Source organism: Netta rufina, assembly GCF_964035555.1.
Source record: "Netta rufina genome assembly, chromosome: 4".
NCBI lineage: Eukaryota > Metazoa > Chordata > Aves > Anseriformes > Anatidae > Netta > Netta rufina.
In genome coordinates this window covers 68,043,092-68,057,983 of record NC_140127.1, presented here as the reverse complement: position 1 = coordinate 68,057,983, position 14,892 = coordinate 68,043,092, and the positions used below count along the sequence as shown (strand labels likewise).

At 39.7% G+C, this 14,892-nt stretch overlaps 1 protein-coding gene across 4 annotated transcripts in view; it reads left to right on the top strand.

The window, feature by feature from the left end:
• Positions 1-14,892, top strand: part of FAM193A (family with sequence similarity 193 member A) — a 76,016-nt gene that overhangs the window by 29,727 nt on the left and 31,397 nt on the right. For 2 of the 4 annotated variants that reach the window (XM_084285818.1, XM_084285816.1), the window contains exons 3-7: positions 2,219-2,464; positions 4,731-4,897; positions 5,177-5,344; positions 8,571-8,805; positions 11,726-11,850. In XM_084285818.1, coding sequence (XP_084141944.1) covers positions 2,219-2,464; positions 4,731-4,897; positions 5,177-5,344; positions 8,571-8,805; positions 11,726-11,850 — 941 coding nt within the window. The remainder of the gene's footprint in view (positions 1-2,218; positions 2,465-4,730; positions 4,898-5,176; positions 5,345-8,570; positions 8,806-11,725; positions 11,851-14,892) is intronic. The other 2 variants (XM_084285819.1, XM_084285817.1) reach the window with 2 other exon arrangements.

Here is a 14,892-nt window from a genome sequence, read left to right as displayed (position 1 = left end):
AACTACCCTGTTTGAAATAAACTGCCTAGAGACAACAGCTACGTAGGTGACCCCCTCGGTTTTCATTCTTGAAGTCTGTGTTAAATATAGGCCCAGTTAGGAGACTGTGAGGATTTCCCTGAGTTGCTCCTGCTTTATTTGCCATTCTGTGTTTTGTTTGTTTAATGATGAAGTTCTAGAAGTCCTCACGATGTGGTTGGTGTTACGTGCTGAACTTTACCTTTGCAAAGGAGCATGAGGTTGTTTTTTGTGAACGTGGACGTTCTTGTCCTCCACTTTGCTTCCTTGTTGGAAGATGTTCTGCAGCTGATGATGGTTATAAGGATTTGCCTTCAGAAAGGTTGGAAACGTGTCTTCATTATACCAGCAAAGACTTGATCTGGCATCAAAAGCATCCTTCAGGAAGGAAATGTTCAGGGCTAAGGGGATGAACAGCCATGGTGGTCTGCTGTGTTTTGCAGACAGGGTTTAGGCGTCAGTATGAGGCATCAGCTCAGCCAGGAGCTGTGTCTAGCTTGAGAAATGTGTTCCTGCTTGTAGAGCCATTCTGCCTTTAAGGAGGCAGAGCGAGTCTTCCCTTTTAAATGATGGACCTGAAAACCTTGAGTGACACCTGGAGAAGGTGTTTGTCTTGCCCTAGTGCTTAAATGTGAATACTTGAAATGGCATCAGTGAGGGAGGAGATCAGCTTCCGTTACCAGATCTCTGAAATTTCTCATGAATTTCTGAAAGATAAGATATCTGGGGAGATGATTTCAATGTGTCTCTTATTAGTCCGGAGTTCTCAGTTCTTTCCATATTATTGAGTCAGTTTTAGAAACACAAACCACAAATCAACTTCATAACGCTGTGCTGGTTCTCTTCAGATGTCAACAATAGGGAATTCATTTGTTCTTCCTGTGAAGACAAGAGGACAGTCAATTGTGTTACAGCTCGACTTAGTTCCTTGCCCTAGAGAACTTGTTTGATATGTGCTTGTGCAATACATGCCTACAGGATCTTTAAAGCAGTGTTGTGTTGGTGTTGAGCAGTATTTAGATGGATGCTTGAATGACTAAAATAAAATTTAAATATTTTGCCTTTCCTTTGAGAAAGAATGTGGCTGTTTTCTAATACCTAGTAAGAGGCCTACAGGAAAGCTGGAGGGGTGTTCCTTATCCGGTAGCATAGGGATAGGACAAGGAGTAATGGCTTTAAACTAAAAGAGGGTAGGTTTAGATTAGATATAAGGAAGAAACTCTTTCCTCAGAGGGTGGTGAGGCCCCTGGAGCAGGCTGCCCAAAGGAGCTGTGGCTGCCCCATACCTGGAGGTGCTCGAGGCCAGGCTGGATGGGGCTTTGGGCAGCCTGGGCTGGTGGGAGGTGTCCCTGCCCATGGCAGGGGGCTAGAACTACATGATTTTTAAGGTCCCTTCCAACCCAAACCATTTTACAACATTGAGGCTTGCACAGAGGATATTAATCATTTAGGCAGGGCTAGTAGCTGTAGCATCAAACACATCTGAAATTCTGCCATTAAAAGATGTTTTGTTCCTTCAGTTACAACTTTGACTTCCTGTGAAGTTGTTCTTGCTTGGCTTGTGCTGCTTGACCTATTTTAGAGCATCAGTCGTGGTGAACAATCAGCATTTCGTGTCTAAACCATGATTTCATGCACAGTAGCATGAGAAGAGAAGTGAGATGAGAGATTTTTAATTGCCTTGGTCCTCATAAGTCAACAAGTTTGCTTTACTCAATAGCTGATTGTGGATTTAAGGCCTCACAGATTTTTTTTTTTTTTTGTTAAAAGCAAGCTAAGTTTCTGTTTTGCAACAAGCTTAGCTGAGAGTGTCTTTGTTTCAACAAATACTGAACAGGAAGGTGACGGCAGACTTCAGAGCTGTTATTTGCCTGTTCACTTCTGAGAATGACAACAACAAAAGGAATTGTAAGATTTCCTTTTTTACTTGATAGATTTTTTGCACTTAGGTTCCCCCTCTAAAATAATGCAACCTGTAGTTCATGTCCATTAAAAGCATTGTTCTCTTTAAATGGAATTTATTCATAATACCAGTTTGGTAAACAATTGTTATTAAGACTGCAGTGTTTGATCTTGAGATACTTGAAATGTTTACCATTTACTAATGACTTAGATTTTCAGTTTGTTTTTAAATCTCAGAGTAACTTTTTCTGTTGTGTTCTCTGAATAACCAGTATGCTCTCAAAACCTTTATTTGTAGACACCATTTACCTTTGGCTTGGGCCAAAGGGCACCATATACAACTGGCGAGCATTGTCTTCTTTGTAGAAGTGAACGAAAAGATACTTCGCTTTCAGAGAGCGGGATAAAAAATTCTAGCAAAACAGCACTTTCCACATCTCCAAAAGCAAACAATGTGCTGCATCTTCCACTGTGGGTGTGTCCAGACTGTAGACGAACAGTCGAAAAGGAGGAGAGGCATGCTACAATAGAGCAATCTCTTGTGGTGAGTTGAAGTAATTCATTTTGGTACACTAAGATGTTCTGCTACAATGCACTGAATGCTGCTCTGTGCTTTGGAGCCACTTAAATTGTGAGTGCTTGGGAAGTATTTTAGGTGATCTCGAGTTAAACTGAACAGGCAGGTTGTTCCTTGCATTTGAAAAATGAGGAGGTCTGAGTTTGGGATTTTTGAATAGAGAAGGGTCTATTACTGTTCTTTCGCCCTTTGAATTTAGTGGATCTCATATTTGGTCCTTTCCCCTTCTTGAATTTGGTTTCTTTAACTCGTACCAGTGCTACTTCATTCAATCCGGTGTTTTCCTATTCTGCCTGCTCACATGTACTTCCTCCCCTCTGTGGTCTATGAAGTAGACTAAGTTTTCCTTGTGCTTGCTCTGTTCTTTCATGGTGCGTGGAGTCTCTGTTCTGTCACTGTCCCTTTCCTTTTTAATAAAGAAGCACTTTGCATAGTATGTGTGTAACAATCACTCATTTTTGTAGCACTGCAGGCACTGATTAAATGCATGGTGTTAATATTCAAGCAATGGTTTTGTTGTTCTTTTTTCAATTAAGTGTGAAAAAGTATTTTCAAATGAGAACTCAACCTCAGTAAGAGCAGTGCTCATCCTAACAAACGAAGTTCTATGTCAGGTCCAGCCAGGCCCCATCAGAAGTGAGCTGTAAGGCTCCACTGAAGAACCAAATCATCACAACTGATCTGGGCAGCCTCAAACTTCCAATAATTGGAAGCATTATAGATTCCAGCTGACATCTCTGTGTAGAGAGCTAACAGACTGTTCGCAAGCCTGCAGGCACATGCAGATCTTATTTCAGTAAACAATTCAGTGTGAAAAAATGATTGGCTTGGTATAGCATAGGTTGTGAAACTCATGTTAGTGGCTCAGTTAATCCGTGTTTTAATAAGGACGGTTTAAGAGTATATCACTTCTACTTAGTTATTGTTCACTGATATTCTTGCTATTAACAAGGGTTAACGAAATTAATCCTGAAAGATAACATTGAAGGGGATTATATCAACAGCCTGATGGTGAACATGTTCTAGAGATGTCAAAATACAGCAATCCTGAAGCACGTAATTGTTCAACTGGGTCAAAAGTTTTGACACATTGCATTAAAGCTGAGCTCGGATAGTAAAGACATCATCCTAGGAAGGCAGGCAGGATTGGCTTCCTAAAATTCTTAAGTTATAAATACACCAGATCAAATCAAAGTAGATGATGTTTAGCAACTGTTGCCTTGTTTCAAGAGTGATTTTTCACAGCAAACAAAGTATCCAAGTCTGCAGGTTTAACTTAAAGCAGCTAAATGGATTAGGTGGCTAGTCAAATTGGGGAAAAAACGGGGGGAGGAGCTCAAAAATTCGTTAGCAGTCACTGCAGACCAGCGTGTAAGTGGCTTTGTACAGATGTTTTTGTGCTCTATCTTCTGTTGCTGTCATTACCTGGATGTTCTGACGCTTGCATTGCTTCAGCACCATCCCCAGAAACTGCTCTTGTTGGCAGTAGGTGCAGGCAGGTTTGGTGTAACATCTGCCTGCATCCCGCTCCAGGATGTGGAGCGAAGCACAAAAAGCCCTCTGCCATTCTCCTGCTGTGGGAGAGGTTTCTGCCTGGCATCACAAACAACTGGTGGCAGCCCTGGGAGGTGCAGGAGGGGCAGCGTGCTGTACTAGGGTTGGAGCACAGAGGAGAAAGAAACTGGAGCCCAGAATACCAGCAGGCTGCAGAGAGAGCTCTGTCATCTGCTAGGGCTGAGCAGCACTGCGCGCAGGAGGTGGGAAGCTGCTGGTACTGGGGTTTGGTGCTGACATCCATCACGGCACAGCACTGCGCCTCGCTGTTATAAACAAGGAGCCTGCATGCTTTCTGCTGGAATGGATTGTTAAACTGCAGAAGTCAAACACACTGTCAAGTAAGAGACGGAAGAGAGATGACTAGTTTACATGGTTAATCATGGATGATGCAAGCTTCCCCTGAGCTTAGTTCATTGTTTATGCTGGAGAGCATAAAAGTGGTAATTATAACCAACGTGCATCCATTATTAGAAATGGAACTCTATTTACATTACTGGCTTTCTCAGTCCATCTTGTGCATTTATTGGTCTTTTCAAAGATAAATTCTCTGTGCCTGGTGGTCTTCTCCCAAAATATATTCAGCACTAAGAATTGTCATATTATTTGCCTATCTATTAACATTCTACACTTGTACCTTACAAACCAAAGTTGCTACCAGTGTTTTTTTTCCTTTCAGAGCCAAGACTTCCTTTTGCACATGCCTCTTGGAAACAGTGGATCACAGCAGGAATCTGTAGGAGGAGGAAGGATAACTGTTGGTGCGCAGACGGTGCCTGCTGCAGATCTTAGCAATTCCTCTCCTTCAGACATAGCGTGCAACTGTGAGGCCTGTAATGAGCGCAGGTAGGAACTGAATTGAAACTCAGTAGCATAATGCCTGTAGCCAGACCTTCAGCAGTATTGTGTTTGTTATGTTTGTGAGCAGATGAGATGCTTGAACTACTCATCTGACAATAGTAGTGACTCTTATCTAGTTTTGTGCTGTATTTTCACCACGTACTCTGGTTTTAGACATTTTTAGACACTTGAGGCTTTTCTTGAAGAGCATCTTCAGAATAGTAGGGATCAATACACCTATGTGATGTACAAATTGACAGTAACTATTTTTGTCATGATTTGCAGAGAAATTTCAGCAGAGACTGAACGTGAATCTCAGCAGCTTCAAAATTACTGGTCAGAAGTAAGATACATGGTTCGATGTATATATCGCCAAGCTGGGACCCCTTTGGCAGATGACCAAGACCAATCTTTGGTACCAGATAAAGAAGGAATGAAAGAGCTGGTGGATAGGTATGGCACTTCGAAAACTATATATTAATTACTGAGGGGATATTTTTTAATGAGTTCCAAGTAACTTGGAGCATTGCTTTTTTTAATAAAATGTTATTTACCATCTCTAAGTCAGTTGATTTAGAATGGTTGCCTGTCCATTAGAATTAAAAGTCAGAAGAGTTTGCTGTACTTCACATGGGATTTTAAAATGCTAGACTGAATGTATGGAAAAATATTACTTCTGTATGCTATTTGCAATAGGGATATTAATGGATAATCATGGAAGAATTCCAAGAATCTTATTCCTCAAAAGATATTGAGATGATTACTGTTAATAATAAGACCCTGTTTAGCTTTCCCCACATGAGGATCTTACCTTGTTGAACAGACTTGATTTTATAATAGTGATAGCATGTTATAATCGCTGTAACATCTAGAAGGTATATTTGAGCTTTTCTAGGTATGAAGTCACAGATGTGCTTAATGAGCTTGCTGGTTATTTTTTTTTCCTTGTTAGAATATTATCGTTGTCCTTGAACATGCTGGAGCACTTCATTGTAGCTTCTAGCCAGCTGAAAATGTGGGCAGAGAATAGGTTCTCTCAGTGTATGTACTTAATACATGAAGGTCTGACTGATCTAAACTGTAGCTTTTTAGCTTCAACAAGAAACTGCTTAATTCTGGCAAGGTAGAGAAACTTTTGAAAGGTATTCACATAAAGCTGTATTAGAAGGCTATAGTTCTGAATCAGTCTTAAGAAGTAATTAAATGAGCTTTTTGCACTTCTGTTGTATAAAAACTGAGTGTTTAGTTTTGAATGTGTTGTGTAACTGCGGAGTAATATAGTATGCCTTATTAGTCACACTTTGTTTATTCAAATTAAATGATCAAAACACACAACATAGGTTTTGAAATCAAAGATTCTTAAATACAGTCATGCTTTATTTAAATTAAGTGATCAAAGCATGCAATATAGGTTTTGAAATCAAAGATTCTTAAATGTAGTGTGTAGGCAATTAAAACTGAATCACAGCTAAAATGATTGTTTATTTCTATACAGTTTCCCTTTAATGGAAAAACTTTGGATATTTTAACACAAGCTGTGCAGCTTTCTTACATACGAGCCTTTCTCAAGAACTGTTCCTCACTGTTGAGAGATTATGAAAATGAAAAGGCAGAAACAGTGAAGGAAATGTTCAGTGTTAACATGATTTTGCATTCTTTGTGGTCTCCAAAATATGAAATAAAATTACTATACTAGGTTTGTACAAACTGGATTTGTGCAGACACGTGTGACTTCAGTCTGTGGTACTAAAATTTAACAGAACTAGTCAAAGTAGGTACTGAAAGGTATTTTTTCTTCCTTTCTAGAAAGGAAAAGGAAGAAAGAATGTCAGTAGTGTGCCAAGTATCATGCTGTGGCCAAGTAAATCTTTTTTTGAAAAGGCAAACTCTTTATTACTAACTTCACACTCAGCTCTGTTAGAGAGCACTGGCAAGAAAAAAACCTGATCTGCTTTTTCTTGAAAAGAAGTAGTGGTGCCAAGTAGTGTCCCTATTGTATGCTGGTCACTTCATGACAGTGTGATAGCGCTCTACTGAGGGAAGAGCAGGGACTAGGGACTAGTGGACTTGCACAAAGCTGTAAGTACTTAACTAATGCCTTTCTTCTTCCCCACCCCCCTGAGACAAATGCTTCAAGTCCATGCATGGTGCTTTGAATTGTACAGTTTCACTGGGAAGTGCTTCAAAGCAGCCATCATGTTTTGGTAGAAAGCAGTGAAGGTGGCTGACTGAAACCCTGTTCTTGGGACTGAAGTGCCCACTGAGACTGAGTTACGGAGTCCTGCTGGGGGCTGGTGCCTAAACCATTCTGTTAGGTATTGGAGAGCTCTCAGTATACAGCTGGGAAAGAGTGGTGATGGTGATGCTGATTTTGCTCTGTATGCCAGCTCAGGCTCGTGCGTTGCCTTCTCCCACCAAGGAGCCGTATCCCAATGCACACATGGCAGAAGGCAGCCCTGGTTTGTTGGGCAGTGTTCAGACGCTGCTTGGAGCTGCAGCAAAAGATTCTGGTGTGTGGGAACTCTGGGTGCAGCAACCACAGCACCTGCCCAGGATCCACAGAAGAGTTTTTCCTTCTCTGTGTGGTGATTCAAACCCACATTTCATTTCCAGAGGAGTATCAGACCTAGCCAGCTCTACACTGTCCTTCCCAGGAAGCCCTGACCCTCTCAGAAGCTGTGACTTTGAATAGCTGCAACACTCACTGCTGCGTGGCTAAAAGGATGTGTAGAGGGCAGTATGTATCTGCAGCTTGAAGGTTAAACTGCTTCCCTCAGAGAAATGACTACCAAATTCAGGTCTAGATTTTTAGTCTAGATTTAAAACAAGCCCCAAGAAAGCCACCACTCACTTCTGATGATTGTGGCTTAGGTGCTACTGAAGTAGTACCCTAAGCTGTGTTCTTAGAAGGACTCTTAAAATGGCCTTGTGAATCCCACACCCCTCTCTGCACTGACACAGCTTTAATAAAAAGTGCAGAGTCATTGTAGAGAAGACCCCCAGCTTGGGGTAAGAAACTCTCAATGAAAGTGAGAATGATTTTGAGTGAGTGCCTTAAAAAATTGGGATTTGTGTGAAATGCCATTCTTTCAGTTGAATTTAACAACAGAAGGGTCCCTCAAAGCAGTCACAGAGCCCAGTCTGGTTAGTATGTGTTTACCCATGGGCTGACTGCCTGATGAGTCAAGCTCCTCCAGTGGCTTGAAGTAAAGGACTGTCCTTCTGCATGTGTTAATTGAGCCCAGGTCTGGCTGTTCCAAATAGACACTTATTAGGGTCGTATGGAAGAGAAAGAATGAAGAAGTGGGAAAGAAGCATGCCTGTAGAATCTAGGTGCTTGTTGGGTTGTATGCCAAATGAGTAAGGGGTTTTAGGTATGCCAAATGAGTAAGGGTTTTTAGTTCACAAGTTGCAGTGAAGTCCTGAGGTCCTAAATTAGTTTGCTCAGGGGCAAACATCCTTTGCTAGTCCTAGTCTGAAAGCTACACAGCAGCTGAGTTCCAGAGCAGTAGGGAACTGGGCTGTTCTCCCAAATCCAGGGTAGTTGTGTAAATCTTAATCACTGCTCCTTTTTAATAACAATAATAATTATCTATAACTGCTAAGTATTTTTAGGAGAGTGAAAATTGTTGATTGTTTTCATGTAATTTTTTTTGTCGCAATTCTTGTAAAAATACAGGCTTTGTGAAAGAGATCCATATCAGCTTTACCAACGGTTGGAACAGCAAGCTAGAGAATATGTACTTGAAATGAAGGTTCGTCTGCTCAGACACTTGTCGCTGGGGTCTAAAGTTGCATCAACATTAGCAATACAAGGGCCACCCCAGGCACATCAGTTCATCTCACTCCTACTTGAAGAATACAGTGCACTCTGTCAGGCAGCATGCACAATCAGCGCCTTCCTAGTTACTCTGGTAAGATTGAAAAAACAACCTATATGCTCCAGCTTGCTGGGGTAATGATAGTAGAGATGTTCTGGGTTCTTTAAGAAGTCAGCTGTGATTTGTAAAATACTTGGAGGTGGGGATATTCTGAAAACATGGCTTTTGCTTTTCAGAACTGTAGGTTAGGCATCTTTTACAGTGAATCAATGAAATTAGCCTCTGTGAAAGAAGAGGTGCATTGCTGTTTGTAGTACTTATTCTGAAACTAGCCTTTAAGGCAATCTTCTACAAAATCTTAGGTAATTTCTTGCAAAATGGGTGAAACATTTGTTTCTCTTCAGTGATGTCTTGAAAAACACATTTAAAGGACGCAGACTTGTGTGTAGCACTAACACATCATTCTCATGTTCAATTTTTCCTTTATAAACAGGAATGGATACTGGAAAAGATTATCTCTTCCTAGGAATTAATATGCAGCCTAATTGCTTCTAAAGTTTTTGTTCTCAAATCCCTTTTTTTGTCAGCTGATCATGCTGTCAGGTTTGGAATTGAATTGGCAAGTAGAAAATGAGCAATAGCCTTAAATCTGTTCCTGAGTAACTGTCCATCATGTGTGAGTCATACAGGAAACAAACTTGGTAGTTGTTTAAGGACTAAGGTTATTAATCCTGTTGTGTTCAGAACCTTTTTCTGTACATCCTTTTCCATGACCATTTTCCTTTTTCTTCTTGTGTAAACTTTGCGCAAGCACAAACTTAGTCAAACTGGTCAATTTTTTTATTGCTGATTAGCTAAAATGACTGCCTGGGTACGTTAAGAAAGGGAAAGAGTGGGCAGTAACAAGATGACCACAGGTGAGAAAGATAAGATGGAATGGAAACTGAATGTCATCACTGAGGTGGGGGCTGTTAGTGTGCAGAAAGTCAGGCATATCTGGTACTTTTCCTGTTGTCGGTAGTCTGTATTTGTTGTTGTCCGTATCATCTTTGCAAGCTTTATCACTTAGATACAGATAAGAGGTCACTATATAACAACAGTGACAGATAAACTGCCACCTCCATTTTTTTGGCTGCTTTTAAGTCATCAGCCGTAGGTGTTTGAGAGAAATACAAAGTAAAATACAATTCCTGTTGTGTTTAAAAAATAAATAAATGGCAAATAAGAAAACTCAAAGTCCCCTAGACTACTCTTAACCTTTTCTTCCTGCAGCCCAGTAAGTACTGAAAGCTTCATTTCTACTAAGCTATGACATTGAGAAGTTGAAATGTGAGGCTTGGAAGTATAGGATACTTTTCTCTTGTCATACATTTGGTAGATTTATTAAGTGACCTTTTCATTAAATAGACTGGTATGTCACAGATTTCAGTACAGATAGCAGGGTGACTAGCCCTTTCAGTGTGCATGGTCATTTTCTCTGCAGATGCTAGCGCACTATAGAAGAATGAATCTTTTCAGTTGAAATACACAAAAGGCAGTCAAGATCTTAAAACGTTTTTTACTGCAGCCTTCCTTTTAAAGGTTAAAACCTTTGCAAGTTGCCTGCTGTACAAAGACTTACAGTGCCTTGAATCTCTACCTACAAGGAGATAATTTCTCTGTGAAGTGATGACTGTCCCACCTTCCAAAGGAATCCAGCAAATGTGCAAAGTGAGGAGCAGGAACTAAAGCCTTTTGCCTTACTGAGGAAGGAAAGACTTTGCTGAAAGCAAGCTGGAGAGACTGGGGGCAGTATAGAAAAGCCCTTGAGTGTAGAGACCTCAGTATAATGGTCTAGAAGGGAGAATTTACCTAGTATTTTTTGTGAGAAATACTGTTCTCTTCATAACCAGATACACAAGATTTTGTAGGTAACTGTTGACCATCTTGTTCACAGCATAATATAGAAATTGTGTTGGTTATTCACCTTTTTCATTGTTGACCCTTGAGAAAGTATTAGCAATTCATAGAAATTCATTAGCAATTCATTAAATATTTTGAAGACGTAGCATTCAAAGTGAAAGAGTGCGTGTCTCTTGTGCAACTGGAAAAAAATGCTACCTCTATATAGTAACAATAAACCAAGTCCCTGATTACATGTATTTTCGAATACTGATATTCTACTACTTACATCTGATGAATATGTATTAATTTTTAACTCACTATGTTTAACAAAACTTTGAAATTCTAAAATATTTCTGGTTACTCAGGGTTATGGTGCATAGGCTTCATCCCCTGGTCTGATGGTCAGAATGCTTGCAGTTAATTTTGCTGTTTGAGGGAATCTGCTGTAGAAAACATGTTTGCTCCTGTTGATATGGAAAAACATAAGAACTCGGAAAAAACACATTGTACTTATCTTTGATTCTGATGTTTTGATAATAGACTTACTTTTTAGGCCTTGAAATTAAATACATTTGTATGTTAAGTAATCCTAAATAGAAGAGCATTCTGCTTTTTAGAGAAGTGAGCAGTTGGTCTCTTGGCTATTTAGAAAACTTGCATTTTTCAAAAAAGAAGTTGCACTTTGAGAAACTTCTCTACTTGATTTATGTCAATTTTGATGGCAAGCTATAATTTTTATTCCTATGTGTCTGTTACTGGATAAGTTCAAAGAACTGAAAAACAATCACAGATGAGACAACTTGACAAGAGAACCTGAGAATAACTGGTTCAGATCATAAGATACATATTTCAGTGCAGAGAGAAATAGGAGCTTTCAACAACACAGTCTTTCTTTTTCATAATCCATGCTAATTTAGAAAAACAGAAAATGAAGCTACATCTATTAAGCCATTAAATAACTGTTTCATAGTTTGAATATTAAAACTGAGTAATATGTGAGCTGAATAATGAAGCCTGTAGGCTGGTGGGTTTAATAGAAACTAGACTTAAAAGATTTTGTATTGAGACAAAAGTATTCTTTCTTTGTTTTATGACCTGAGCTTATTTCTGTTTATTTTTTTTATTATAGGAAAACGAACATTTGAAGAAATTTCAGGTGACGTGGGAATTGCACAATAAGCATCTGTTTGAAAATCTGGTATTTTCTGAGCCACTCCTGCAGAATAGCTTGCCAACGTTAGTGTCACAGCTAAGGTAGAGACTTCAACTTTTCTCCTTTAAATAAGAAAAGAGAGCAAAATCCATGTTTGCAACCACTGTGTTTAAAAATAAAAAATTGCTCTGGTTGTCCAACTAAATAGGTAAAAAGTCTTGTCAATATGTTTGGAAAAGGGTCTTTTTGATGGAGCAGGCTGCTGTCATCACTTGCTTGTCAGAAGAATTACTACTTCAGTGTGCTTACTTGTGGGTTATCTAGTAAAATGTCAGTGTCCTGTGAAAATGCTGATGCCTTGATTGGAACAGTAGTCTCCTCATCAGGCACTGGTACTGTATTCACACCTCTGCAATTAAAGCCTGAGCACCTTCCTGCTTCTAGTGGTGTACAAATAACTTTTTTTTTCCGCTTTCTTCAATGAACAGATTGCTTAAAGAAAACCCCACACCCTTGTTGTATGTTTGTAGATCTGATGGCATATTGCATTCTGTAGATCTGATGGCATTATTTCCTGGGGCTTTAGAATATGTATTTTGTTAGTAAAATTGTTCTGCTTGTGGTTTGTGTGCCTGAAAGGGCTTTTTTTTTTTTTTTTTTTTTTTTTTACAGAAAAGGTGTTGTATTTATTCACAGAAATTTAATTCTTAGTCTTACAACCTTAATTTCTGATCTTCTTAAAGTACAGCCATGCATGGCTCACGTTGACCTCTCACACTTGTTTCTGATGAAACCGTTTGTGCTCTGCATGTGCTTGTCCTAAAGGTAGTGTCTTGGATATTTTTTTCCCTGCTACAAGAGCAATATGATTAAATGTCTCAGTTGCAAGCAGTGTTGCTCACAGCAAAAAAAAAAAAAAAAGAAACTTTGGTGTTCTCCCTTTGCTAGCTGATACTCAAAAGGAAAGCAGGAAAAGGCAGGAAAAGATGCTGGGCTCAGCACTGGGTTGGTACTGAGACCCCTTTTCAGACAGGTCTTTCTGTTCCTGTGTTCAACAGCATGTTGTTCAGTTGCATGCTTTTCCTTTGATCTCTTGATCTGTGCTTGACTTCCCAGTGCTGCTTTCACTGACTGTCCTCAGGCATTTTGCAAGTTTCCTACGAAGGTTTCTCTGCACCTCTTACTACATCGGTCCTGGTTGTATCGAGGCTATTGATATTGTCATTCTCTATAGAGATAAGACTGTTAAGAAGTGACCTTAAGTTTCTCTTAAGTCCAAAAATGTTGGATTGTTTGCCTTTACCTGTTGTTCTCAAGTGCTACTGGAATTCAGATCAAAGCTGTGTTTCTCTGAGGAGCTTCACTGTAGTGACAGCTACTTCCAAGGCTTAAATTCAGAATCTGTTCCTGCAGGAACTGCTTTACCAGTACATCAGTGCTCCCTATATAACGTTTGTGTTTTTCACTTAAATTGTGGTTTTGCCTAGATTGAGTGTTCTTTGAAAGCAGAGGTTCAGCACAAGCTTTTCCTGTTCCATGGTTTCTAGTTTATAGACTCTTTCTTCAGAAAGCATAGGCTTCTGCCCTTACTTTTCACGTAATCAGATTTTTTTTTCTTACAAGATCTCTGGGCCTTAACCATCCCTAAAGAAATGTGAATAATCCTACCTTCCATTGGGAATTTGGTACCATATGGAGTGGAGGAACATCACAGCAGAGGCCTCGCATGGGGGAGCATAAGCATCAACCTAGTCTCCTGATGATTTCATCTTGAATAGCAAATGAGGATTGGCTTTTTGCACTCTTCACTGTTGATTTCAAGCCCTTGAGGGCTTCTCTTTGAAGGAATACTGAACACTTCACAAATGGTCATCGTATAAATGCACACCAGTTTGTGAAGCGTAAATTCTAGTAGAAATTCTCAAGGATCTGAGAAGCGAAACCATCTCTGAGAGGGAGGATCTCTGAATGGTCTGTCTCTAGCAGATGGAAATATAGGTTGTGGTACATCTTATGGCTAAAGTGCTTGTTTATAAGTTTTTTTGTGAGCACTGAGGTTCCTCAGTGTGATCATTGGTCTTATCTCTAGGTGTTGCATCTGTTGATGCTTAAAGAACCCTGGTCTTGCTGTTCTGCTGGTTTGCAAAAGGAGAAAACTACTTGGTTGTACTTGGTTGAGAGTGAGCTCTAGAATAAGTCCTTTCACCTAGCACAGGAATATCATTAAGCTCAGACATTAGGAATAGTAGTTCAGGGAGGTCTATTTGACATGCTAAAAGATTTACAAGACACTCAACTTTTAATTGTTTTTGTAGTTGCCATGAAGAGAATATAGTCTCTGAAATTTTCAGAAGTTTGTGATTTACCTGGGTTTTTTATTAAAGCTCAGCTTACGGAGTCTTTAGAAATGCCTAGTCTAGTTTAACTGCACAGCATTAAAAGAGCCTTTGAAGGATACAAAAGTATTGTGTTGTCTGTAACTTCTGAAAAAAAAGATCTTGGCTATATATATAATTTTCTAACCAAAAGCCTATTCCTTGTTTCAGTTCTAAGAGTAAGCACCTGGTTTTCTTCCAATTCCTTGAAGAAAAGGCAGCCTTCTGGTTCAGGATACAGAGCTGACTTTTTTGCAACAGTCAAGACTCCTCTGTAGGCAGACCCTTTCACTTCTTCCCACCCCCCAAAAATAACAAATGGCCACAAATTGATATGGAAGGGATGTTCTGTTAGGTGGTTATCTTCATTGATATTTATCTCTTGTCCAGTTTTGCCTTACTGTTGTTAGCCTTGCTTACAAGCAGTAGAGAAGGTACTGCTGGAGTTTTGTGACAGAAGATCATTGGTCTCATTGTTTTCCCTTCCTGAAACGTGAAATATTTCATGTTTCCTTCCTGAAATGTGAATATTGAGGCATCCCAGCTTCACTTGGGGTTTTGAGTGTTCACCCTTTCTGTCATCCCTCATCTAAATGACTAGACCTTTTGTACATCTTGGGCTGTTTCAGAATGCATAGTTTGTGTGCTGTGGTTAACTCTGAGGATATTTATCAAGTGTCTGACTGTAAAAGATGCTTGCTTAGTGATGATGCTCAAACACAGCAAGCTTGAGGGGAGGTGGGATAACGAGCTGATACAGGTGGTCAG